Source organism: Ornithodoros turicata, chromosome 9, assembly GCF_037126465.1.
Source record: "Ornithodoros turicata isolate Travis chromosome 9, ASM3712646v1, whole genome shotgun sequence".
NCBI lineage: Eukaryota > Metazoa > Arthropoda > Arachnida > Ixodida > Argasidae > Ornithodoros > Ornithodoros turicata.
The window spans coordinates 42893043-42920945 of record NC_088209.1 but is presented as its reverse complement, the minus strand read 5'-3'; the positions used below and the strand labels follow the sequence as shown (position 1 = coordinate 42920945).

At 44.3% G+C, this 27903-nt stretch overlaps 1 protein-coding gene across 1 annotated transcript; it reads left to right on the top strand.

The window, feature by feature from the left end:
• The first annotated feature begins 12 nt into the window (after window positions 1-12).
• LOC135369033 (Golgi-specific brefeldin A-resistance guanine nucleotide exchange factor 1-like) lies at window positions 13-27519 on the top strand. Its single transcript, XM_064602642.1, has 33 exons — window positions 13-81; window positions 277-391; window positions 506-701; window positions 808-1035; window positions 1462-1568; window positions 1777-2079; window positions 3155-3374; window positions 4207-4421; window positions 5813-5914; window positions 6013-6201; window positions 8335-8467; window positions 8796-9034; window positions 9626-9828; window positions 9896-10019; window positions 10521-10646; window positions 12207-12289; window positions 12836-12899; window positions 13878-14150; window positions 14580-14756; window positions 15756-16016; window positions 16180-16295; window positions 16741-16900; window positions 17150-17414; window positions 17843-18039; window positions 18595-18808; window positions 19918-20090; window positions 20918-21107; window positions 22055-22185; window positions 23115-23216; window positions 25088-25201; window positions 25859-26300; window positions 26909-27230; window positions 27398-27519. The coding sequence occupies exons 1-33, from the start codon at window positions 74-76 to the stop codon at window positions 27405-27407; spliced, it is 5802 nt and encodes a 1933-aa protein (XP_064458712.1). The 5' UTR covers window positions 13-73; the 3' UTR covers window positions 27408-27519.
• Window positions 27520-27903: the final 384 nt, after the last annotated feature.

Genomic DNA, 27903 nt, shown 5'->3' with positions numbered 1-27903 from the left:
TACGGTACGTCATGTCGTCTGATCTTCAAGCCCCATGCCATCCAGCAAACTGTAAGCGCGCTACAAAACCAACATGAAAAAGTAAAAATGTAATAGCACATCTTCCATTTCTACCACTGTCAGATATGAGGAACATCTTGCTGTCGATATTCGAGATTAGATAATCGGCAGTAATCTCTCTAAATACAAAAATTTTAAGCTGAACTCAACAAGTAGCGAAGCTATACGTAAGCCCCGTATCACAACTGCTGCACCTGTGTTCCGGTTGTCTTTCAGGTATGAAATAGGTGAAATGTCTTTTCCCGAAAACCGTATCTATATCGTGGCCGGTGAAGTCGTCGTTTTATTAGCTGCCTTGAAACGAACATCGGGATGGACGCATCATTACCAGGTATTTTCGTGTCCGATCTCTAGTTTATAGTGGACGAGAGAAAAGACGTGACTGCCGTTTATTGTAGTCATTTTCAGGAACTGCTATTTATCAAAATACGACGATCTATTACAGGAAGAACAGGACCCGCTGACAAGAGGTTTAATGGGCCTGAAGGAAATGTTGGGCCGGGCTACGGACTTGTCAGACATGGAGCCAAGTGTGTACTTTGGACCCTTTTTAGATATCGTTCGTACAGCAGAAATGCCCGGAGCTGTCACTTCGATGGCCCTAGCAACCGTTAACAAGTTCCTGTCCTATGGACTGATTGGTGAGTGCAGTGCATATTCCTCTTCGAATATACAGTATTACTAAAGGTGACCTCGCGAGCAGTACAGTTGGGAAAACAGTAACATTTGCAACTTCTCTTTTTCTAGATCCAAGGTTAGAGTCCGCAGCCGCCACTGCAGAGAGCGTAGCGGATGCCGTCACGAGGGTCCGCTTTGCCGGCACGGACACGGGTTCGGACGAAGTCGTGCTCGTCAAAATCCTGCATGTCCTTCGATCGCTGTTCCTGTCGCCGGTTGGAGCTCTGCTCTCCAATGAATCTCTCTGCGAAATCATGCAGACGTGCATTAGGATATGTTTTGAGGGAAGACTTAGTGGTGAGCACCCTTTCCCTTGCGTGTCAGATAAGTGAGTCGACTAAACTCTGTAGATATTCTGTCCAAAAATTGAGTAAGTGTAGGGAGGGTAACACCAGAGTAAGTGTAGGGAGTGGCTAAATAATGAGAGAGTAAGGAGCGCAGGAAGAGCGACATGCGTTCCACGCGAGAGGTCCGCATCCTTTGGAGCGATGGAACTGATTGGAGTAGGCGCTAATCTGTTGGCCAGACCCTTTCCAGCTTAGGTCGAGTTGTTTCTGCACTAGATAAGTGTGTAGTTATGGTTTCGGCCCATTCACGTAGCAGAATTCGGGAATTTATATCTCAAGGTATCTTTACTTCTCAGGGTGTCTAATAAAGGACGATGGATTTGAATAATGACAGGTTTCAGTTCTGCTAATAATAGGGAAACCGAACTGCTTTCAGGGCTTCTGCGAAAGGTAGCCGAACAGGCATTGACGGACATGGTGCAGCTCCTCTTCTGTCGGTTTCCGCAGTTTTCCGAAGGCGCCAAGGGGGGCTTAGTACGAAAAGTAAGCCATCGTAGTTGCTTCATCGTAAACTTTTTTTCGTGCTCTAAACTGCTCACGTTTTCATAGCTTGGACGTTGTAACTCTGTAACTGCAGAAAGCTATAGGGGCTTTACTTGTAGTATTACTCTCACAAATAAAAATGAGTCCAGTTTCGGACCCGATTAGGATGTTGGGAGACCGTCCCTTTAACGCTACCTCGTTCCCGCAGCTTAAAATGCGTTCGGGCGCCATGGAAGGTTCGAAGGGCAGCAAGAAGAGGAAATCGCCTCAAGTGAGGCACACGAAAACTTCGAGGGACGCGGAAGTTGCGCAGCAGCCGCACGCGGAACAAGCCCCGACCCAGAATGCGAGCGTTACTTCTGCAGAGACATGCTCGACGATCAATACGGATTCCGAAGCGCACGTTCAAGATTCATCAGTTGGTGACCCTCCGGGAGTGATCCATTTGTCGGACTCTGTGACTTCCATCGTGGACATGGAGGCGACGGCTGGTTGTCAAGGCGACGGCTTTGTAAGCAGTTGTCTGTGTGTTGTACGTGGTTGCACGACGAGCGCGCAGTTTGGTTGTAATGGTTGTTGTAATGTAATGATAATGCGCGTTGATAACTATTGGAGCCGTGGTCTGGCGGAACCAAGGTGTCATACCGAAAAATTTACAGGTTGGGTTCAGGTTCAAAGATTTTTGTTCGGTTCTGGAGCGTAAAAATAGCAGTTTGAACCAGTTTATTTAGGTTCCGAACCGCTTCGGAACAGTAGTTTTCAATAGCTCCACTTCAGTTCCAAGATGGCACATAAAAATAGCGGTTCGGTTCTGTATCGACACACTGGTCGGAACTACCAGAGTTAATATATTAATATTAATAATATTATTAAAATATTAATAAATATTAATAATATTAATATGTAGTTAACTAGCAGAAATAATACGATCAAATTGGAAATTATGGTAGTTTTTAAGTTGACTTCTCTCCCTGCAAGTTTCACCTTGGGGTACTAGAAATCCGACTGAATTATATTATAACTGATGGTAGTTTTGTGCACCTTTAGTTACCCTTAAAGATCACTTTTAGTTATGCAGTCACGAACCTTGTAGCAACTGAAACAATCTTTTAATTTCGTCACATCATATTTTACCAAAAAGAGATGAATGGTAGCAAGCATAAACATGTCCAGCATAGTTATCGCTCAGTAGACTCGACAGTGTGAATAGTTATGTGTATGTTTTATGAAGTTACTTACATCATTTACTGCATTCCCTGTGCAATGTGATTTTAAGTTGAACCCGGAACAGTGATGTCCATGTGAAGCACCAGCCTAAGCAAGGAAAGTGGGATGCTTGTGAGACTCATATAAGTGAACCTTCATATCATTCATGAATGAGAAAACTAACAAGGGGTCAACTCATAGGAACATTTTAACATTTAACCACATTGTAGCGGTTCCTTCTTTTTTTTTTATTGCCGGAGCCCCCGCAGAATTTACTCGCGTTTCAGCTCACTCAGGTTCAGGTTAACTGCGTAGAAAACCATGAGAGGCATCATGTCACTGTTGATAGGACAATGATAGGACAGCAACATCCTTTGCAGGACAATTCCCTACAAGTGAGCACGGAAAGCTTCGTATCCGTCGGTCACGATGGCTGCGAGATGAGTTGCCCGGAGAGCCATCAACCCCCCGCTGTCCCATCCAGTCTCGAGGCCAGCACAGAGTACGAAGAGGGAAAAACGGCGATAAACTGCACCGGAGACAACGATTATGTGAATCCACGTGGAGTACGTTTCACCACACACCACGGCGGAAAAGAAGGTAGCGTGGATACGCGTGTGCACAGCCGCTGTCACACTTAATCGTGCATTTACGCGTGACCTCAACAGTGCCTGTGCTGTGGAGCACTGGCTGCTGGGTTTGGACTAGAAAGGGGGTAGACCCTTATGTTACGGAGTTTTACATTTTTCTCATATCCGGGGGATCAGAAATGGGCGTTACCCTAAATCAACGGCGCTCTAACCAAGAGTAAAGCTACCCTAGGATTGTGCGGTGGAAAATTTACTTTTCGGCGAAGTGGGATTTATAAATCCACGGGATTCTGGGGGGCTAGAGAAAATGAGCTGAAAAAAATCCCGGCATTCTCTCAACATCACACTCGGACTCATCGCAAACGCTTTTCCAGCTTTTCTTAACTTTTCAGTGTGCAAAGAAAACTAGGCTCAGCTATGTCAATCCCTCTCGGGGCATTGCTGCCATTAAATTTCTTTTCGTCATTGCACATTCAGGTGTGTAAATGTCATTATCAGTGGCATTGCAGTCGCACCTGATCGGGTTTAATCCGCGAAAATGTCGCCGATCGATACAAATCCTTACATAACCTGTAAGATAACGAATATTCCGCGAAAAATGGGCGATTCTGAGGGGAACAGCAGGTTCCGCGAGACACGGCCAATTCCGCAGAATTGCGGATTCGCGGAATGCTAGGGGCTCTAACCAAGAGCATGATTATTTATCTAACTCCCTCAGAGAGAATGTGGCAAGAGCGAATAGGCGTTTGTGTCTTTCTGAAAGAGGCCCTGGTATGTTGACATGTAATGGTAGCATTCTTAAGCTAGCTCTCTCATCTTGATCCCACCTCGAATTCTCGCAGGTCCGGTGCTGCCCTATGGACTTCCCACCGCACGAGAGGTGTTACGTTTCCTCTGTACCCTGATCAGCCCCTACGACCCTCAGAACACGGACTCTATGATCAGCATTGGTCTCAGCTTAGTGGCAGTCGCCTTGGAGTCTGGCGGTGACCAAATCGGCAATTTCCCGTCTGTGCTGGCTCTGGTGAAAGATGACCTCTGCAGGAATCTCTTTGCTGTAAGTACTGTTTGAATCGTAGAGAAGGGATGCTGGTGACACTGCATTTTGCAAAACTGCATGGCCTATGCGTGCAGATCTAGACAGTGATGATTTTGTGATTCATAACGTTCAATTTCACCGATGGTGTGTTGGCTGCCCCGATGTGTCGCGCCTCTTTGCTGACGTCCGTTCTTACTAGGAGGCAGACATTAGAAAGATCGGCACTTTTGTCGATTGTGCCCAGTGCGACCTCGCAGGTTTTCCCCACCGCCTCTAGGAGCCAAGGCGACAGACAAAAAAAAAAAAGAGCACAGAAAGATGGTTTGGCCTTGTGTCTCCAACAAATTTCCAGATTTCTCAGCATTGTAAAGGCTGAACCCCCACCTCACGAAGGCAATGACACCAGAATTGCTAGCGTAATCTCGGTTTTGTACCCTGTTATAACACGTGCGCCATTTTGAGGCACAGTTTTTGTGAAAAAGTGTGCTTCGCTACATATTTTGATGTAAATGTCTGTCATACAGATATGCAACATGACTTGCCATGTCAGGCTAGCGCACTTTCTTTATTGATTTCAGCTTTTCATCACTGTAAGTTCCAATCTTCATGTTCAAGGTGTATTAACGGGTGTTTTGGGGAAATGTGCTCAATGATCAAAAGTGCACTCTTTGGAGGGAGCTTCACTACACAACACGGTGAAGGCCAACCATTGCACAGAATGATGTCGTTATCACTCCTGACTTACGGAAAGCACGGGGCGTACACATTTTTGCGACAATTGTAAGTGTCACAAAAAGGCATGCACCTCCTGTTTTCAACAAATCAGGGGGCAGACAGCGTCATTCAGGATGACAAGTAGCTAGGAGCGTGCTACGAGGTGAAGTTCTGTTTTAAGAGTGTGCTATTCTCAATTATTTCCACTGCTAGATGTGTAGCACTTTGTTTTCAAGCATGGGATGTTTTTTGTGGAAAAGTATTGTATTGTACTTTCACAGTGTTTATCTACAGGGTATCTTTTTCTTTATACAGATTTTTAATAAAAAAACTTCAAGGGCTATAGACATCGTGTTTTCACTTCTATCATCTCTGCGCCTGCGGACGTTCTTGGCGATCTGTTGCTCAACCGTCGAATGACTAATTACCTAGAGATCGTTAATTAACTTTTTAATTATAAAAGCTACGAAGTTGTTCCAATGGTTCGAATGTTCCGAGTGCCATGTACCAGTGGCACACAGAAAGAAATTGCAGTTTTAAAAAACCATTCAAATGAGCAATGTGGGACTTTGCGTGTTGAATCCGTGGACTGCAATGCGTGAAATGGAGCCATACATTTAATGGGGATTTCTGATGCCCATCTCACAGGGGTATAAATTTTCCCTCACGAATTGTCATCACCTTCCACTTTCCAGTTGATCAGCACTCCGCGGAATGTATCAATTTTGCCGTTGACAATCAGGGCGTGTTTTCTACTCTTCGAGTCGCTGCGCACCCACCTCAAGTTTCAACTAGAGGTACGTGCCTTTCTAGCTCTAAGCTATTCTGCGCTTGCACCGAAAGTTCTGCATTTGCCCAATATGTATTTAGCCTCTAACGATCGACGTCGATGTAGATGTACCTGACAAAGCTGATGGAACTCGTCGTGACGGAGCCCATCACCTACATCCACAAGGAGCTGGCAGTCGACGCCATTGTCCACCTGTGGCGCATTCCAGGGCTGGTCACCGAGCTTTATCTCAACTACGACTGCGATCTTTTCTGCTCCAACGTGTACGAGGATCTCACCAAAGTGCTGTCAACGGTGTGTAAGTTGTCAACACCTAGAGCCCCTAACTTTCCGCGGAATTCCGCAGAAGCCTGCTGTTTCCCTAAGAGTTGCGGAATATTCGATGTCTTACAGAAGTATGCGAGTGTTTCAATCAATCTGCGACATTTTCGTGGTTTAATCCCGATCAGTCGTGACTGCAATGATAATGCTGGCGCTTACATGGCTGAATGTGCCACAACGAAAGGAAATCGGTGGAGTTTGAGTCGAGCTTCCTTCATGCATTGAAGGGTTATGAAAGGCTGGAAAAGCGAACCATGATTATGAGTGCAAAGGAACAGAGACAGAGACGATTAGGGAGCCTTCCAATAAAGTTAAAGCAACATGTTTCTGTGTACGTGATTGTAAACTAGAGCTGTGCGAATAGCGAAATTTTCTATCGCGAATCAAATTCGAATAATTTCAAAAACCTCATGGTGAAGTATTTTGTGGTGTTGTGCTCATTCGATAATGTCCTGCTCCAAACTTGTGAGCCTTTTTCATGCAGCATAATATGTTGTGAGAGAAGGGTCCCTCTGTGTTGTGTATGGTAGGCTGTATTAGTGGATGAACTGCATGAACTCATCATGTTTCATGCAGCTTGCTTTGTGCGCATCTCCTCATATCTATGTTTACATCGTGAATTTCCTGTACATTTTTTAGAAACTGCACATATTTCTGTCTGTTACTAAATGTAACTCTTAAAGTTGGGACTACATTTACTGGAACCTGCGATGCAGAGAGTCTAGTGTTGACCATGAGTTCACAGAAGTTGTAGACTTCAATGACAGAATTCTGTAAGCAGAGTAAAGCGAGCGTCACCCAACACTTGAGCGTAACGATGTGAAGCCGACTTGCAGAACGGAGTTAAAATGGTGGTCACGTAAAGTGTGAGCTTCACCTAACGCTTGGGCGCAATGAGACGAAGCCCACTTGCAGACCGGCGATAGCGATACTTCGCTTCAGTACTATTCGAAAAATATTCAAAAATTTCAAACAGTGAAAATAGGTTGCGAACAGCATTCGAATAGCACCAGATATTCGATTTCGAATGTTCGTGCAGCTGTATTGTAAACTCCTCTGTGAGGACTGGGAAATCCTGCATGTGTCATCTGACGCGATAAAAAGAGAGCTCGTTGAAGCCACAGCGATTAAGGATTGTATTGGCACGGAATCAGTCTGTATCGCTGACAGAGAACTTGATAAGGTTCAAAGCACTCTAGGGGGGGGGGGGGGGGTCAAAACAAGTATAAAGTGTGCTTTTGTACATTAAGTTTTGTTAGAAGTGAGTGCCTGTCTGTGTCTTGTCCTTTCTGTCCCCGTTCCTTCGCACTCGTAATCATGGTTGATTCTTACTAGGAATGGGTTAACCGAATCCTTGAATCCTCAAATCCTGGGCACGGATTAGAGTTCTTGGAATCCGAATCCCAGTGCCTAAAAAAACAGCGAATCGAATATTTCGAATTGGCGCCAGCAGAGTCTGCCGAGACCCTGACTGGCCGGCGGATGTTTTCTTGTTTGTTTACATTGCTTTGGACTGAAATAGTTCAGGCAAGAAGTCTCGCATTACAAGTTTAAAAGTAACATGATTTTGCTTTTGATTGTTTCTTAGTTTTATGGGAAGAATTCAGACTCTAGAGTTTATGTATTTCTATGGGTATGTTTTCTCCTGGAAGCGAAGTATTATTTAACTTATTTGTCATTAAGCAAAGATATCATATTCCGCTTCAAAACGCTTTTCAGTGGAAGCGTATTTTCCCCTGACATTTTAAACTCTTTTTTTTTTTTTTTTTTAAGAAAGGATTCGAAAGATTTGAGGCTCATAAGATTCGTGGATTCACAGAGCCTTCCTCGGATTCAGAGAATTCTGGATTCGTCCAATCTTTTAATTCTTACAAACGTGCCGAAAGTACCTCGTTAGCTGGAAAAGCGTGTTGGATGAGTTGGTGCGCGATCTTGGCAGAATGCTGCCCTTTTTTTGCTTGTTTCCTCTTACTCCGCGGAGTCCTGCGGATTTGTGAATCCCACTTCGCGGGAAAGTCGGTTTTCCACCGCTTAAAGCTAGGGGCGCTATCCTCGCAACACGTTTCAATCTATGCGCATTGTCTGAAATGAATATTTCTTCTTCAGAATCCATATCCCATGGCGGATCTTTGTTCTGTGCACCTGTTATGCCTGGACGCCTTGCTCGCGGTTGTAGACAGCATTGAGACACACTGCCACTTTCGAACCCTGTTGGAGAGTCATGCCAAGACAATTGCACGTGAGATATGGTCGCTTCTTTCTGTTTTTTAATTTATTGATTGATTGATCGATCGATTTTTTAAAGAACGTCCCATTAAGTCAACGGTGGTCTCTGTGAGCACCCATAGATTTGTGCGAATAATATGGACAATAAAAAGAAAGAGTATTCGCACTGAGGCACTACATGAGCAATGGAGTTCCCATTGTAATTGTAATAAAAATTGTACAGTAATTTAGTTACTGTTTCACAAACTAGCCATAACTGTAACCTATAGTCTCTATTTCAAAGTAACTTATCCTGGACTGCATAGCAGAACCTTTTTTTTTCTTTTAATTTTACTTAACAGGTCCCGAGGAAGGCAGTGCATCACCCGAAGCACCGACGACGCCCCCTGCACCGCCGCTTGTCCTCGTGCCTTTTGGCTACCAGATGGGGCAACAGATGCTCGGGAGACAATCTGGAGACATATTCCTCCAAACGACGCCCAAGGGGCGAGAATCCCTTTTTATTCAGCCAAACAGGAAGAACGTCTCGGAAAACATTCCTACGCACGAAGAGCTCATGGCAATCAAACACAGGAAGAAGGTTAGACCTTTTTTGCCAGACTGGTCTGCGTGTTTGAGTTGGTAATTTTTTTACTTAATTAGTCGACTAGGTGATGCGTGTGCCTACTGATCCGAAGGCACATATATTTAATTTATGCAGAAGTTGGCTCGTTGCTAAGGGATAAATTAAATCTGACGTACGTCAAATGCTATGTCTACTACATCATAGTTAGGGCCTGACTTTTTAGGGTTAAACCCGTATCCGCCCGATATTTACCCCCCGAACGAAATCTGTAAAATTCGGGTTTAACCCGAATCTACCCGAAAACATCCGGGTCGCGTGGCACACTCGTAAGCGTGCATTAAAATAAAGTTTGATAACATTGCTAAACATTAGTTCTATGTTAAGACAAATTTTTATTAAACAAAAAAAAATCACCCGAATTCCTGACGACAGAATATGCCGTAACGGGATTTAACCCGAATACACACGAATTTTCAAACGAAAAATATCACCCGATATTTACCCCCCGAATTTGGCCAAAAATAAAACCCGAAAAAGTCAGACCCTAATCATAGTAGTGGACTCCCTTGGTACATCTAATCTATTTTTTCCCCATAATCCACGCAGGTGCTGGCATCAGGGACGGAGCATTTCAATGCCAAGCCAAGCAAAGGCATAGAGTTCCTCCAGGAACACGGCCTCCTCAGCAATCCCCTCGATCCCGCCGAAGTGGCTGCCTTCCTCAGGGACAACGCGCAGCTGGACAAGAAAAAAATTGGGGAGTACGTGTCGAACCGCAAGAACCTTAAGGTCCTGGACGCTTTTGTCAAGTAAGCCGCAACAGATACAGTATTTTTGGAGACCGTTAACGACCCATCGCCTCTCCGAAAATTCCAGGTCATTCTGCTTTCAAGGCACGAGAATAGATGAAGCCCTTCGGATGTACCTCGAAACGTTCCGCCTTCCCGGAGAAGCTCCGCTCATTGCGCTTCTAATGGAACACTTTGCAGAACATTGGCATGTAAGTACGGTGATTTGCAGCAGGAGGTCAGTTTTGCTGCTCCATTTCGAGCAGTGCAGCATTTTCGTAGTTGTTTTCTCCAGTGCTGCATATTGCCTTGCACTTTCATATTTGTTTTGTAAAGGTGTGCTCTTGGCTTTAAGGCTAACACCTCTCAGTTTATGGCTGCGGAACAATCTCCATTTGAAATCTACAACGGCATTATGTAAATTAAAGCTTTGCTTACATCTTGTTCATTATGTTTATGACCACTATAGTATATATGTTATTTTCTTCACATAACCGTACGTTATTCTACCTGGGCTGAAAGGAAGAGCCGAAAGGTGTACAGAAAAAAAGGTGTGCCGAAAGGTGTACATACATAATATCGAGCCATTTTCTTCAGAAAAATCAAAAATATTGGGCGTGAGAATGAGCTCTGCATCTTCTTGCTACTACTTCTGTAAATGATTTTTTCACAAATGTTAAACTCTATATTTACGTGTTGTTTTTCTGTTACAGAAAAGTACTGGCGAACCGTTTGCCAACAGCGATGCTGCCTTCACGCTAGCGTATGCAGTTATCATGTTGAACGTGGATCAACACAACCACAATGTGAAGAAACAGATCAACCCAATGACATTAGAAGTATGTGTACTTCATCTTCCTTTATCTTAAAGCTCGAAGATACTAGCAGGCCTGCTCGAGCAGTGCATTTTCACTTCATATCTGATAACAACTTTAATCATTAGTCATTATCAATTAATAGTAATAATTTATTATGCACAATTTTAGTTTGGGTAGTTTATGTACTACCGGTCTAAAATGAGCAACATTGTCAACAATGTGACATTTATATTTCACATTATAGGAACTGCAGTTATGAACAATGTGAACACGCATTCGCAGATATGCCGACATGTTGGTGTACAAACATGCAATGCTCATGCCTCTAGCATGTGCAGGATTTTTGTTTTGCTTCTAGAAACATGAAATACATGCAATACATGTACATGCTATCTTGTTGTCTAAACTACATTTGTTATGTACTACCTGGATGCAATGCCTAGACTATCGAATTTTATAATTATGCACTTCTAGATTGTGTTGTTTACTATTTCGATGCTCAAGGTTACGCGAAAAATTTGGAATTATAATTCGAAATTATTTAAATGCTTTGTGGTAGCTTGAAATATACCAAAATACTTTGACAGTTGATTCTCACAAAATTTCTAGGTAGTTACTAATATTTGCACAAGCCAAGGTATTCATTTATATTTTGCATACCTTCGCAGTTGCTTAGGGTGCAGCATGTGCTATGCCCACGCATTGCCTGTGCCTACTGTTTGCCTATTCTTTGTGTTCTATTCTTAGTGAAGTTCATGTATATTTGTATGTATTTCCCAGTCCTGTAACGGCCCTGCATAGAGCTGACAGTATAGATCAATAAATAAATAAATAGATTATCATGACAGTCATCGTCAGGAGGTTCATGTAGCTGGCATGCATGAAAGCCCTTGCCCAAAGGTGTACATAATATCGAGCCATTTTCTTAAGAAAAATAAAAAATATTGGGCGTGAGAATAACAATTGATTCCATGGGGCGTTTAATGATGCCAATGATGTCGTCCAAAATTAAAGCCCCTAGATTTCTGCCATGGAACATTAAAATTTCTGCGAATGGGATTAACAAATCTGCGGGATTCCACAGGCAAGAGAAAACAACAACAACAAAAAAAAAATGTTGCTGCATTCTCCCAAGATCGCCTACCGACTTGTCCTGAGCACTTTTCCAGCCTTTCATAACTTTTCAGTGCACAAAGAAAAAATTAGACTCAGTTCTGATAATTTCTCTCGGGTTGTTCCTGTTGTTAAATTTTCTTTTGTTGTGGCATGTTCAGCCGTGTAAGTGCCAGTAGTATCAGGCGCGTCAAGCATCGCAGTCGTGACTGATCGAGTTTAACCCTAAAAAATGTTGCAGATTGATTGAAATTCTTATATAATTCTGTAACATATAGAATATTCCACACACAAAAAAAAAATTACAGGATTCTGAAGGAAACAGCAGGTTCTGCGATTCCGCTAAATTTTGCTGAAAGTGAGGGGCTGTATCGAAAATGTAGAAAACTGCAAATTTCTGAAATGTGAAAGAAAAAAGCGTACAACAACTCTAGGTCAGTTTTTTATAACAATAACCTCTGTTTTCAGGGCTTCAAAAAAAACTTAAAGAATGTGAATGGAGGCATAGACTTTGACAAGGATATGCTCGAACAAGTGTACAATGCAATCAGGTAAATAGCCTATGCTCTGTTTGGTGGGCATTTTGGAATTTAGAGTGACATAAGTATGCTAGAGTACGACCACGGTCCCTAAATGCCCAAATGAGCCGCCTCTCTGTAGGAAGCTTTTTAAAATAAAGGGTCGACAATATGTCATCATGACAGCCGAGGCTAGTACACATAGTATTCCATTTCACCACATTACATTACCACCAGTAATGGGGTAGAATATCACCCCTGGCGATGAAACTCCCCAATTCATCATCATTCAAATAATTTTTTTAAAATTATTACTATTAGTTGTGTACCTCATTTGACTTTCGTTTTGTGTCTTGTCCATTGGTCAGAGGTGATGCCATCTAGACTATGACAGTGTCCCAGCGATGTCCACTCTTGTAGCAACTTTGCCAACAACAAAATCCCCAGAGCTATTTGCAATGCAGAGACTTCATTGTCTTACGAAAGCTGGGAGTTGTTGCTAGGCTCATGCGTACACTTGTGCACTCCTCGAGTTCTGCGGAAACCTAAACGTGTACCGTATTGTTTCCGTTTTTGTAGGAATGAGGAAATTGTGATGCCGGCGGAACAGACCGGTTTAGTCCGAGAAAACTACCTTTGGAAGGCAAGTATTTGCTGTGCATGATGTGTAAGGCTGTATGTTTTCTGCGTTCAATGAGAACGCACGAAATTCCGGATGCATCACGGAATCCGAGGTTTGGTACGGTATCTCGCGTAGCAATGTTTCTTTGCAGAGGATCGCAGTTCCTCCCGTCTTTAACCAATCGGGGCAGAACGACGTCATTCGGGATGATGGTTGGCTAAGAGCATGCTATGTGTTGAAGTTCTGTTTTTTATTTAAGATACCGTCGATCTGCACAATGTACCATTACAGGTGGCAGGATGACAATACAGATTCTAAAACGGTAACAAAATAATGCGTATCACCTTGATTAACAACAGCGGGGCCGCAAGGCTGTTCCATTCACGTATTGTTCTCGAGTAGAATAAGTACTTAGTCATTATAGTATGGACTGAAAACAAACAAATAAATAAATAAATAAACAAATAAATAAATACAACGCTTTCAATGCTGAAACCTCATATCCCCTATCCAGTGCCTCCATGAGGTCAAAATGAAACTCCATAAGCTGTGTTACTGTTGAGAACCGATGTCGAAAACTGCTTTGTCGAGGGCTGAATATGGTGTTATCTTCTGCGTACATCATTTCGTACATGCTTGAACAGTACGTGTTACATAATCTTACAAACAGCACAAGTTAATGAGATTGGATGATAATTAGGAGGAAGCTGGGGATCACCTGTTTCATGTATTGGTTATGTATTGTTTCAAGAGCATGCTACTGGCCAATCGCATATGTGCACCCAGCACCACTCATGTATGTACCACGGGCTGTGGGGTAGAGTAATCACCAGCGTTGATGAAACTCCCCAGTTATCATCGCAAGAATGGTACTGCTTTTGTGTTGTTCCAGACAGAATTAATTGAGAGACTGACCAACATGGCAGGCGGCCATGCCCGCAGTCATCTCCCGACATACAATTAATCATTAATCAAATTATCGTCGTCGTCTTCTTCAAGGTTCTTTTGAGGCGAGGGATGGCCAAAGGAGGTGCCTTCGTGCACGCTCCAAACGGACTTCTGGATCACGACCTGTTCACTCTGGTGTGGAGCGCAGCCGTTTCTACGCTTTCTTTCGTCCTGGACAAGGCTGCTCCCGAGAGCATGGTGCTGAACAAGGCCATTGCGGGATATCGAAAGTGTGCCAGCATAGCTGCGCATTATGCCATGAGTGATGTCTTCGATCACCTCATCATCTCTCTGTGCAAGTTCACGGCGCTTACGAGCACGGAAGTCAGTGTTTTTTTTTTTGTCGTATTCTGTCATTGTGACTGGACTCTGTGGTGTAACTGATGAAAAAGAATGGACGAAACAACTGGTACTTGCAGCTAAAAGGAATTTATTTATGACATACGGGTTAAAGTGACGGTACAAACTTGAACGAAAGCTAAAAAACGATTCTGTTACATGCAGTCAATACATTCGATGTGACTAAAAAAAAAGAACCTATAGGTGTATGCTTCATAGTGTGAATGTGGAAACAGTGTCTCGTGGTGAATTCCAGCAAGCTGCTTTATGACACCCTTAACCACATGGTAGATAGGGAAACCTGAAAGGAAACGGAAACGGAAACCTCAGGCTCCAGTCACACATGCTCCAAACACATTCACAGTTCTTATCTACACTTGTCTGCTCTGCTTGATATGTCCGTTTTAATGTTAGGCACCTGAAAGCATTCCCGCTGCTTTGGGCAACAGCCAGAAGGCCCAGTTGGCTGCCAAGACAGTTTTCACTATGGCCCACAGACATGGAGACATCCTGAGGGACGGTTGGAAGAACCTGATAGACTGTATGCTCCGGCTCTACCTGGCCAGGCTTCTCCCAGAGCCGTTGGTCACGGTGAGCAGTTCACATTTTGAGCTTTGTGTCTATTTGTGCAGAGATGTTTGTCTCCTGGTTGTTCATGCATAAGGAGAAGGGTAAAAAACTGTAGGAATGAGTTTTAAAAAGTCAACAAGTGCCTCTATGTTCACTATAACCACACTACAGCAGTAAGGATAAGATTGAATTCAGTATTTTGTTTTTTTTTGTTTTTTGTTTTTTGGAACTCGTTCCTACCATGTTTCCCCCATTACCTTAAGCGCTGACACACAATTTTGACCATTTCAAAAGCTGCACCATTTGCCATCAACTTCACTGATGTGAAGTAAGCATATTTAAAGGGATTATGAAACCATTTCTAAACTTTTGGAGAAGCAACACTGTAAATATTGATTTATGAGTACTAAACACGCATATCAAAATGGTATGTTTCTACTATCCCTCATTTCGAAGCTGTTGCCCTCGGAAGATTGCGCTCTGGGTGAACTTTTTTGTCTCTCTCAACTCCTCACCTCCTCGCCCATTTTTTTGGAATGACATTTTATAGTGGAGAGAGGAAGTGCATGTTCTTCCGTTTCCATGACAACATACGTGGTTGTAAGGTGTGAGACTGCCACCAGAGAACATGCAAGTGTGCTTCGGGCAAGCGTGCACGGATAAAACGTCGCTTCCAATTTGTCTGCCGTCGTCTCTCAGCGCTGTCTGGTGCCACCGTCAACGGTTGAAAACAGTCGAAAAACCGTCCAGTCTATCGAAACTGTTGAATCCGTGAACTAGAACGTATGAAACTGAGCCATACATTTAGTGTGTTGAATATGGTTTCTCTGCCCCTTTAAAAGTGAAGCTGCTGCAGGTGTTAAGGTGAAGGTCCTGCAGCACCGTGTTATTGCCAAACCACAACCCGTAGGTTGAAGACACATTGTCTTTGATTATAAAATGTATTAAATAAATAGATAGGTATCATTTTTTTTAGTTCAAAGTGGTCCGCTAAAGCGTTCCATTACTCACGTTCAACAGGCAGAAGACTTTGTGGATCCCTCTGGTTCGGTCTCCCTAGCTCGTCCAGAAGAGTCACCCCTGCAGGCACAGCGTAATGAACAGCAGGGGTTCCTAAGTTCAGTTTATTCGTACCTGACGGAAAGCAGTCAGCGAGGTCCCAACCCCGAAGATGAAAAAGCCAGGGAGGCCGCCCAAGCATGCGTGGTCAACTGCAATCCGGAACTTCTCATCTCGGAGAGCAAATTTTTGCGAATCGATGCGCTGCAAGAACTAGTCAAGGTATATTGGGCCTCATTACATACAAGTTAGCTCAAATCTGTCACAAAGAATTTCCCGTCTCTATCGCTTCTCCTAGCCTTTTTCTGGAAGGCGATCCGCTACTGCTGTGGATCATCTGTGCTGTTATTTAAACTGGGCTTTTTATTCTTTCTTTTTCTCGCAGGCACTGATATACGCGTGTCATGGTCCCGAAAGTCACTCATCCATGTCGGGCGGCTACGACGAATACTCGACTGTCTTTCTCTTGGAAGTGCTCATCAAGGTTGTCTTGCAAAACAAGTAGGTACGCTTTGCATGTATATTGAGGTGATTTGCTGCTCCATCTTAACAGGATATTGTAGTCTGAGCAAAAATTATTTTTGTAATAATGACCCCCCCCATTTTTTGCACCACCTCTGCATGCCTGGAATTCTGGATAAACCACTGCCTCAAAGCATGAATATGAGACAATACTGCTTGACGTCAAGGCGGTAATCTGAGCAAGTTGCCTGACGGTCGGGGTACCCATAACTACGGGTTATCCAGAGAAAAGCTTTCATTTTTTTTTTTTTTTTTTTCCCTCCTGCAGTCTTTCTACCTTTTGTCTCGTTTTCGGTTTTAATTGCACTTGCAACGATCTGACCTGGCTGTTCCGGGTTTTACCCTAAAGCGTCGCAAATTCGGGGTAAAAACCGTTTTTTTTTTACGCCTTTTTGTTTGACACTGATGACTGTTCCTGCCAAAGAGATCGTGTGGGACCCATCTGGCCAGCTGTGCGTGACCACCTCTACAGCTTAGTGATGGGTGCAAGTGCCAGCGATTACCGCTTCCTCCTGGAACGGGCTGTCGTCGGCATCCTGCGCCTTGCCATACGGCTTATCCTGCGAGAGGAGATGGCCTCACAGGTGAGCTATTATATTGCACGGTGATGGTTGGGCCTCCCTGGTCTGTCTCGGGATGATCTAAAGGTGGGGCGGGTGGCAGTGTCCAGCTGAAATTGATTCTTGGTCGTGAGTGCTCGTAAACGTCTGAATAGATCGTGGGCGTAGTCAATGGGAGTACCGAGGGGGGTGGAGGTATGAGGTTGAGTCGAACTAAAAACGTTTTACAGTATCAACAAAAATATGCAACCCAGCTAACTGACACACAAACAGGTGCTGCAATCTCTGGGAATGCTACTGATGCTGAAGCCAGCTACGATACAGCAAGTATCCCGGCAGGTGGCATATGCACTCTATGAGCTCCTACGCACCAGTGCCCCTTGCATTCATGCTGCTAAGGATTGGGCAACCGTATTCTCACTGATGGCATGTGCCGGAGCTGGACTCCGGCCACCAGGCCTCTTCGGTACTCTAACTCCAGCCTCCCCAGCGAAAATGGCTCCCACATCCGTAGATGACGACGGATTTGGTAGTCTGGGTATGTCCTTCCCTTTTGTCCTTCGCATCCTGTGTGTCCTTTGTGTCTTCATTTGGAAACTGTCTATGGTCAGAAAGGGAGGAACCGACGGTTAAAAAAAGCTTGAGAGGGAGACGAAGGAGGTGATCAGAAAACCATCCTTGCTTATACGCTTGGTGCTTGAAAAACTTTCCTCTCTTTTTCCCCGATGAATTTATTTAATTACCTACCTTTTTTGTGTTATGTGATAACTGGAGATTTTAAGTGTGGGCTGCTGTGGAACTGTAGTGCCCAATCCAGTTTGAGCAGAAACTTAACAATAGTACACCTTCCGTTATGCTGGCATTCAGCATATATTTTAGAGAATCACACAGCACTGATTCGCAATTGTGCAATTATTCCCACTGTTGCCTCAAATGTGTTTCCTCAAATGTGTTGCCCATTGCCAGGTGTTCAGTCAGATAGCGAATTATCGAGAAAAACACCAGCGGAATGCTGCGAGGATCGAGGATACACATCAGATAGCGAACTCTACCAGAACGTGGCATCATCGAGCAGCGAGAACACGAGACCCCCTAGTGCTGAAGGCATGCCAGCGCTACATTCTGCAGGCAAAAGTGGCTTGGCGACCGGCGGATGGATTCTGGTAAGAAGGCAGCATTACTTAAAGGAACGATGAGGTGACATTTCCTGCTCAAATCAAATCCTGCTTCATGTCGACACGATTCTCGTGTGACATATTGGAGGCTTCAATTCAATTCAATTCAATTCAATGCCTCCTATATTTTTTCTAATGCCTGGCAAGATGGCCGCTCTGTACCCCAGCACACCTTTCCTGCTCCTCCTCTCCCGTGGCACTTTTTTTTTCTTTTTTTGTAGCTGGTGGCGCTAGTTCCCGAGGGTCGCGAAAACAGTCGTCCGCTATTTTTCTGTCTGTCATTTTTCGATTTTTTTTTTCGAATCGAAGTGCCTCTTGCCACAACACGAGGCTAAATTCTGCTTGCGGACATCTCCTGCAGCTGCAGCTGCAGCTACTGCGTACGTATCACGTGGTGCGTATTCTAGGGATTTGGCGCCACCTGACGGAGGCCCCCCTATACTAATGCGGATACGCGCGAAGAACGGGGAGCTCGCTGACTGACTTGACAGGCATAGAGATGCAGGAGGCATTGGTGAATTTGACGTCTCTCCTCCTCCGCAGGTCAGTGAAGGGGATGAAGGCAGTCGTGGTTCCCCCACCAACCAGTATTCAATAATGCTGGCCTGTGACCTGATGCCACATGACCCATTTGCCCTGGCCAAGTGCTGCGAGTGCCTGGCATTCCTGGTTCGAGACATGGCACACATCACGCAGAGCAACGTGGCCGGATGCATACGTTGCATACGGGTATTCGTCGAGGCGAGCCTGCACGGGGGTATGCTCTCTCTCTCTCGTCCTCACCATAGATATATTGCGAGGCGTGAGATCAGAAGGAAGGGAAGCGAAGGGGTCTGTAGGGAGGTGGTTCTCCCTCCCAGTCCCAGCCATACAGTCTCAGTGCTAGATCTCTTATGCTAAAGTTAGCGTAGCTAAAGGTATATACTTGGACATCACTAAGGTTCTGGTTTTTCTGGTTTTTCATCCTAAATGTCGTGCGGAATTATGGAAAAGTCAAGGACTTAGTTATTACTTCCTGTACTATGAGGAACATGGAACATGTATGTGTAAGTATCATGACAGCTTGACTACTAAGATGCCTTGCCTCAGTACCATGAGTGCCCTACACGTTAAATAAAACAGTAGTCGACTGATTTTTTTTTTACAAGGTTTCAAACTCTTCGATTTTTTGGACGATGCCCTTGGTACCACCAAATGCTCCATTCATCAAATGTACTTCAGTGTCCAGTATTTCATTTCATTTCAAGTGTCAGATCACGGTGTGGGAATGATCTGTCGGCAATGTCAGCTCATGTTTTCATGTGCGTTTCAGCCTAATTTTTTTACTGTCCACAAACCACAGTAATTCCTGCCCATACATATTTACCACTGCGTACAACAATAATACTAAGCAGTTGTTGCGTTTGCCCTGCGAAGCTGGTTCACAAAATTGACAGCACTTTGGAGCTACTATTTTGAATAATTTTTCAATATTTCATAATAATATTTCATTCAATAATATATGTTGTATATGTATGTATGTATATTGTAAATGTAAGTGAGTGAGTTATCTCGCCCTGACGGGAGGAATCACGTGTTACGTGACCTTCTGACGCCATCCACTCAAACGTTGCCTGCCTGCGTCCTGCTGATGAGGCCCAACAAGGCCGAAACAGCTGTCCAGGACTGGCATGGCGACGTTTGAGTTACAAACATATTGTAAATGTATATATATATAATATTCAAATAATATATTCATTAATATTTCAACTTAAAGTTTGGACCTATTCTGTGGCTCCCAGAAGCCTGAAGAATCTGTCTGTGACTGTAGTTCTCACTATGTTGTCTGACGATTGTTGACGACGTTGTCTGACGATTCGGAAACAGGTCAGAATGCCCGCAGAAAAGGAGCAAAGACGAGAGGCACAAAAATGCAGACGAGACGCAGGGACGACCACTGTCAGAGGAAGCAGCCTCGGTCGCACAGCGAAGGGTACGAAGGCGACAGTGAAGATAGGTTAGATGAAGCGCCGTCCGATTATCAGCGTGTTTCCATTCAAGTAAGTGATACACGTGTGATGTCGTTTTTGAGGGCCCGTTTTTTTCTGCTGGAGCAAATCTCAAATTCTGTGGCAGGGGATGAGAAATTCTGCAATTTTATGCAGAAAGTGCTCGCGCGTCTAGGCTGACAGAGATCTATGAAGACAAAACCTTTTTGCGTGGCATAGAAGTAAAGTGCCTACAAATCCGAAATACAGTTGTAGTATCAATGGTAACTTGTGTTGTTTCAACAGTAGCGTAACAGACTTAACGTAGTAACGACAGAAAAATAATTGGGGCATTTTCGTAGAATTGTTCAGTACCGTACTACCCTCTGCCGCGGTTGTCTCCGCAAGTGAGAACGTTTAGTCATCGCACAGTTTGCAGTGAGGAACACGCTAGAAAGGATATTGCCGACGGCAGCAAAACGGAAATAGCTCATCCACCGTTGCCAGTGTGAGCTGCGTGGTGCACGTTAGAGCCCTGCGCGGATGAGATTTTTGGCACCTGCATCCACACACATGTCATCCGCATCCGAACCGCACACTGCGGAAAGTGCTACATTTTCAACGGAACCCGCAAGTATCTTGCGGATATCCGCTTCCATCCGCGGATGGTGCGGGGCTCTAGTGCACGTTGGTTGTCCTCTCAGTTAAGTGACGCAGGAAAGGGTGTTATGAGCCGTAGGTACATCCATCTCCGGCATTAAAGCTGTGTCCCTCGGACAAGGTCCGTAGTTCCACAAAATTCTCTGTAAAACACCAGATTCCGCGATACATCCTAAATTCTACGCATTTTCGCGGAAAAGTTAGGGTCTTAACTGTACTGTCTTTGTGATCTTTTGCAGCTGTTGGACCTGATGCACGTCCTTCATACAAGAGCTGCTTCCATAGTACAAGTGAAAGACACAACTCCTCCGGACACAACAGGGTCTTTCTTCCACGCTGGGCTTCCAGCAAGGAATGCGGGTGACTTGTCCGTTCTGTCAGGGCAGCCACTTAGTTTGTGGTCTACATGTTGGTGTCCACTTCTGCAAGGTTAGTTGTCCCCCTGTCCTTGTCCCTCGTTTTCATCGAGTTGCATATGCAACACCATCCGCGGCCTTGGAGGCACAACGCAACATTCACACTCCACAGGTGGCACTTGACACAGATAGACTAGGAAAAAAGCTCCAGTGTGATGGTACAAGAAGGACGAGAGCACTGCACTGGCAAACCAACTTTTATTTCCTGTACACGTCTTATTTCATTTCATTTCATTTCATTTTATTCCGTGACATTGCTAAGGAAAATATGCGCAAAGCTGTGTGGTTCCAACCTGTCCCAGACCTGTGTGGTTATAGTGTATTACCTCTCCCTCCCCCACTATTCTTCTTATGATGGAAAGCAGGTCTCGCTCTCTCTGCTATTGAATTGAATTGAACTGAACTGAACTGAATTGATTTGAATTGAATTGAATTTATTTAAACCTTACAAAGCTTAATGGGTAGTACAATCCATACAGATGGAGGACCCAGAGGGAAAAGTTTCCCGTAAAGTAAATATGTACTTTTCCATCTTTATTGGAAAGATAAACACACTCCACACTAACACATTTACCGTTCTGTCGTAGGACTTTTCTTTTTATCTCTCTTGCTTCTTGGAATAGCCGTGCATCTGCTTTTGTGTTTTTATATCCAGTCTTTTTTTTTTTTTATCAAATAAGAGTTCGCAATCATGACATTTCTTGAGGTGTTCTACCAAATTCCTGTATATTGACACTACTTGGTTTGCCTGTACAGTGCTGTGTGTGTGTGTCATCCTCTTCGTAGTACCAGAGATTTTACCGTTTTTTTAAATATTAATTTTAATATGAAACATCAAACAGCCCAAAATTTTTACACTTTTCAGCATGCTTTAGACTAGGGAGGTATAGTTCATTTCTGTTGTGCACAACGTTTGATTTGAATGATGCCAGATTGCTGATGATTGTGTGGCTCGACCAGGTATTGCGAGGCTGTGCTGTGACACAAGGCGGGACGTACGTACGTCTGCCCTGACCTACCTTCAACGGTCACTGCTAGCTCAAGACCTTCAGGCACTGACTGCCCTCGAATGGGAAGCATGCTTCAACAAAGTGAGACTGTATATTGATTGCATTCAAACAGTTCTTGGGTAGTAAGCTAAGCAACAGTAACTTATAACTTGTTGCAACTTTTGTTGAGAATACACATAAAATGTAACAGTAATTAAAGGTAACGTAAGGCAGCAGACAGACAGGTTATGTTTGCAGCACAGTTTAACGGATTGTTGTAAAATTGGGAAATAAATTCCAATTTGTCGAGCGACAGTGATCTATGCTCCAGACTGGTGTGATCTTAACTGTTTTAGACTTAGTGTAGTTGCCAGTGCTGTCTTCATATTTTAATTTAAAAAAAAAAAAGGAAAGTGGCCTTCCAGTGATCCTGCAGAGTGTCATGCAGACTTCTGTCACATGTCTCGGAGACGTCAGACAAAGTGAAACAGTCCACTTGAGAATAATTTGCAAGTTATCTTGTGCCAGAGCACAGTTTCGTTGTCGTTTCTTCCTTTTCTTTTTTTTTTTGTTTCGTCGACTAATAAACATATTTAATGGAATTGTACACTTCCCCTCACATGATTCACTTATCCGGAAATTAGTTATCCAGATGGTATGGAGACACGACTTAATTCCTGTGGGAACGGTTGTATCTCAACTGGGGTTTGAAGGTTACCTGTGATAGCTTTGAAAACCAGCTATTGCTTCAGTGATGTGATGTGATGGCAACCGAACTGTACAAATACTAAAATAAAGTCGATGGTGCGTTTCCTCTGATTTCGATTTTTAAGGAGTAACTAGTAAATTAACCTAGCTACCCTAACTTGCCAACTGCAGCTATAAGTGGTTACCCGTTGAGAGAGAAGTTACTTTAATTGTAAGCCGGTTACTAGCTTTCGCAAGCTAGCTACAGCTGTAAATTAATCGAACTAACTAACCCGTTACTAATTTGAGACGGTTTTCCGACTGCACATCGAAATCTCTTTCAGGTCCTTTTTCCTCTGTTGACAAAGCTGATGGAAAACGTGAGTCCTTGCGATCCGCTGGGTATGGAAGAGACAAGAATGAGGGGAGCTACGCTCCTGTGCAAGGTATGCAATACATTATAAGTAGGGCCTGACTTTTTAGGGTTAAACCTGTATCCGCCCGATATTTACCCCCCGAACGAAACATGTAAAATTCGGGTTTAACCCGAATCTACCCGAAAACATCCGGGTCGTGTGGCACACTCGTAAGCGTGCATTAAAATAAAGTTTGATAACATTGCTAAACATTAGTTCCATGATAAGACAAATTTTTATTTAAAAAAAAAAATCACCCGAATACACCCGAATTTCTGACGACAGAATATGCCGTAACGGGATTTAACCCGAATACACCCGAATTTTCAAATGAAAAATATCACCCGATATTTACCCCCCGAATTTGGCCAAAAATAAAACCCGAAAAAGTCAGGCCCTAATTATAAGTGCCTTAAAGGGGTTGAGGAACCATACGCAATCCACTAAAGGTATGGCTCCGTTTCATACGTTGTAGTCCACAGATTTCGCGCACAAAGTCCCACGTTCCTCATTTGAATGGTTTTTTTAAAACTGCCAAACAGCACCGAGAGGCGTTGGCAGATAAACGGGAAGTGACGTTTTACCCGTGCATGCTCGCCCGAAGCAGTGGTGTAGCGAGACCTCCAAGGTAGAGGGGGTTCGGTACGAACGCCCCACCCCCCCACCCTACTGATCCCGGTTGCACCAATTAACACGCACATACCTGTGCATGCAGCAAGATGAGAGATGAAAATCTAGATTGTTTGAACGTTAAAAATGTGATCATGTACATATAGGCTGTCATGACCTGCGTTACGACATTGCAAGTTGTTTGAAAACCTCGTAATTTCAAAACTTTTCAAGAATGCTGGTTAGACAGATATACTCCAGCAACAGCAAGAACTTTTATGACTGTCACGCTGGATCTCCCCCCCCTCAAGTCTGATGTTAAAATAAATATCGTAAAAGTAATACTGTAAGTGTACGCTATACTTAGATGCTTCGTGGTTTCGGTTTCTCCAATGGTAGGTGATGTCATTGTGCATGCAAGTGTTCATCTCACTGTTACTAGTTCCTCCTAATTTTACAATTTCAATTGGAGTAAAATGAATAATTGAACCAGGCACGCATTTTTGTTCGAGACTCTGTGGTAATTTGCATCATAATTCCTACGCCGGCGTGTACCTCAAAAGGAACGGTAGTATTAGTCTGCCATCCAATCGGGACATCGTCTTAGAGTGACATCACAAAATGTAACAGAAGCATAAGGTCAAAGCACGTAATATGATGACGTGTGCGAGCGGTGTGGTTGGGTGGAGTACTTTAAAGGAGTACAGAGGGCCGTACAAAATATTTTCAGTGTAAGACTTCCGATGAAAGCATGTAGTTTTTTTTATCAGAAAAAAAATGGCCTATAAGGGATGACTTATGACGTCATAGCTTCTGCACAGTCAGTCGAGGTCAGCGCCTGTATTTTCGTTTTGCACGTGAGGGCTTTCTTCTTTTGTAGTCGGGAAAACATGCTCCCTCGGGAGGGATTAGGAATTGAAAAGGTGACCATGGGCATCGGGGACTTGATTGTTGCACGGGCGTTTCCCTTCTTCAGAGTCCTAAACAACCTACTGGCAGACGACATGCTGAACGAATCAGCGAGCCCAGACCTTGTAGCGTCAGCGCAAGGTCACAGGCTGGTACTGCTCTCTACCGCCATTGCACACTGTCGCTTTTGGCGGCATACTTTAAATTTAATTTCTGCGATATTTATGGCTCTGTGGGGTGAATTACTTCTCACTGTGCGTTTTACTGGCCTACCTAACAGTTTCGTAGAAAGGAAACAGGGTGTTAAAAATGACTTCTGCGCTACCTTAAACGATTATGTATGTTTGAGGTATCTTTCGACTGAAACGTAATTTACCTTCCAGGTGTTCCTTCAACACTTGAACCCCTTGCTGTCTCTCCCAACATTCACTGCACTCTGGATGACTATCTTGGACTTTATGGAGAAGTACATGCGCTCAGAAGGCAGTGACTTACTGGTAAGGTGGTGACTTTTTTATTTATTTATTTTCATTTTAAAATCATACAAATGCCTAATGGCTTTGAACCAGTGTGTCTCATGGCAGAGAAAGCTCTTGAAGTGAGTTTTGAAGTCTGGCCTCTGCAACTACTGTCAAAGCAACTGTGGGGCCCTAACTTGGCTATCGAGCCATGTCACGTTCCCTGGCCTGCGCTAGGCTCTATAGCTCTATATATGCTCTATATATGCTCATAGTATGACACATATGATTGCGTAAGGAGCATCCAATTTCACCCCACACGATGCATCTAAAATTATACACAATTTTATGGCCAAGTGTGTCAAATTCTGTCAGGTGCATTTAATTAGAAAGACCTCCGGTCTTTGCTGTACACTCTTAAAACAGAACTTCACCACATAGCACGCTGAAGGCCAACCATTGTGCAGAACGTTATAGTTACCACTCCCGATTTGTGGAAAGTGCGGACACTTTTTTGTGACAATTATCTTAACTGCACAAGTGTCACAAAAAGGTGTATGTACACCTCTCGTTCTCAACAAATCGTGGGAGCGAACAATGTCATTCGAGATTACGGTTGACTAGGATCGCGCTATGCGGTGAAGTTCCGCATTAAAAGTAGCGCATCATTTCAGAGGTGATATCATTTACTTTCAGAGTGAAGCAATTCCAGAGTCGCTGAAAAATATGTTGCTGGTGATGGAGACGGCAGGCGTCTTCGAGGAGAATGGAGAAGAGTTGGGAGCCAAGCCGCAGACCGGGAATTATGGACGCCTCTGGAGCGAAACGTGGGACCGCATCGGCAGCTTTTTGCCGAACCTTCACAAGGAAGTCTTCAAGCCACCTCCTGTGCCGCCTCCGCCAAATGTGACGGTGCCGACGACGTCGTCTCTCTCGGAATCGCCGTCCGCCACGTCGATTCCGAGTCAGCGTTTCAACGTCGATTCAACGTCGCTCGTGCCATCGGCGGCACCCCAGTTGGTGTCGATAACAACAACAACAACAACGACAACACATGGTGGCCCTTCATGCAATGTTGCGTGTCAGCCGTCTGGAGTCGAATCGGAGTCGAACCAGCGTGAATTTGCGTCTATTACGGGTAAGGCGCTGAGTCGAGTATCATTTTCACGCGCACAACCGACAAAAGTTTGGCACAGCGCTTAGACGGGGAGTCTGAGTTGGATAACGATTGGCAGCTCACAGCACGTTGCAGTGTTGAAAGAACGGCGGTCGGTATTGCCACTTTGTTTTATACATGTGGCAATATAGATAGTATTGGATTTCGTTACATTTCTTCTTTAAATTTGAGACAGATCTATTAATGAGAAAGCTACGACAGTGACACAGATCCTACTTACGTGGGTGGATTATACGGCCAGGTGAACGTTTGTGCGGGAGAGTATATACTATATGAATAATTAACTAATTTATTAATTAATTAACTTCCCAGTTAGGGTAGGCACAAGGAACTTTTCAAAGTCGCGCGAGGATCGTGCCGGCCATCCGCGGCCGCTTTCTCCGCCAGTTTTGACAATACGCGGCAGCGCGAAAATATTTTGTGCGTCGACTCTCGATGGACAGCGCTCGACAGATGAGGCAGGGTTTGGAGCCATTTTAAATGTCACCTCCTTTAAAAAGTGCTCTGATTACGCAAGTAATGCTCCCATCATCCAAGTGTGTAATCTCTTTCGTTCTCCGCCGCTGTAGGGGAAGATCCCCCAGGACCTGGCATGTCCCACAGCAGCACAAGCGTAATATCGGACTCGGGTAGCCTTCCGACGGCAACTCCGGTCGCGGCGCAAGAACAGGAGAACCCTGCCTTCGAGAAAAAATCCGGCATCACCGTCGCCGGCGTCACCGACGTCGGACATCCCTCGGTCATCCTGCACCCGCCCTCTTTCTCACCGCCGCCCATGCATTCGGGAAGCTACGTGTCCTGCGCCACTGTTGCGCCTGTTCCACTTCTCATCGATCCGACCGTGTTTGGCGAGAACCAGAGTTCGGCTGGACAGTACACCCTACAGCCTAGGTGAGAGAAATGAGTGGGGAAAAAAATGTGAGGCATTCAACTTTGTGTGACGCAGTATCAACTGGTATTCTACCTTTTGAGTGCTTTCTCTTTTTTACGGTTGCTATTTTTACGTGATGATGACACAAAGATCTCGGTCGTCCTTTTAATGCCGAGTTTTCTTACAGGGTGGAATAAGAGTGAGGCCGTGCAAGAAAAGTTTATAAATGAAATGGTGTCTTTCACCCTGTTGAACAGAACATCAAAAACCTGTACATAGTGAAATAAAAAGTATCGTAAAAACGTCCTATTTTACGCATTACGCGAGGCTCTTTATTAATCCGCATTTTGCGTGGATTGTGTTTGGACAGGTCTTCGCGTATAGTAGCAATGTGAATACCTGCTCACTTTGCTTGCTCGAGATCGTACAGTCAGCAGGGCATGTGTCGCATTGTGAAGTATTATTTTCGTTTATTGCGTCGTTTCCTAGGAATGGTAATGGCAGTTGGACTAATAAGCTCTGCGACATGTCTTAGGCTGAATCCCCCAAAGCCGTTTGTAAGTGTTTCCATGGTGTGATGGTGTTTCTCGGTGTCTTGAGTCGGGAGGGCAGGAGCGGTCAGCTGGCTGTAGCCCGGAATAGAAACACACACATGCCCGCTTTGTGAGAAAAGACAGGGAACGGCTGCGCTTG

Coding starts and splice junctions, on each gene's coding strand:
- LOC135369033 (XM_064602642.1), top strand. Junction 10,647..12,206: donor TCAACCCAATGACATTAGAA/GTATGTGTACTT, acceptor CTCTGTTTTCAG/GGCTTCAAAAAAAACTTAAA. Junction 25,202..25,858: donor CAGAAGGCAGTGACTTACTG/GTAAGGTGGTGA, acceptor ATTTACTTTCAG/AGTGAAGCAATTCCAGAGTC.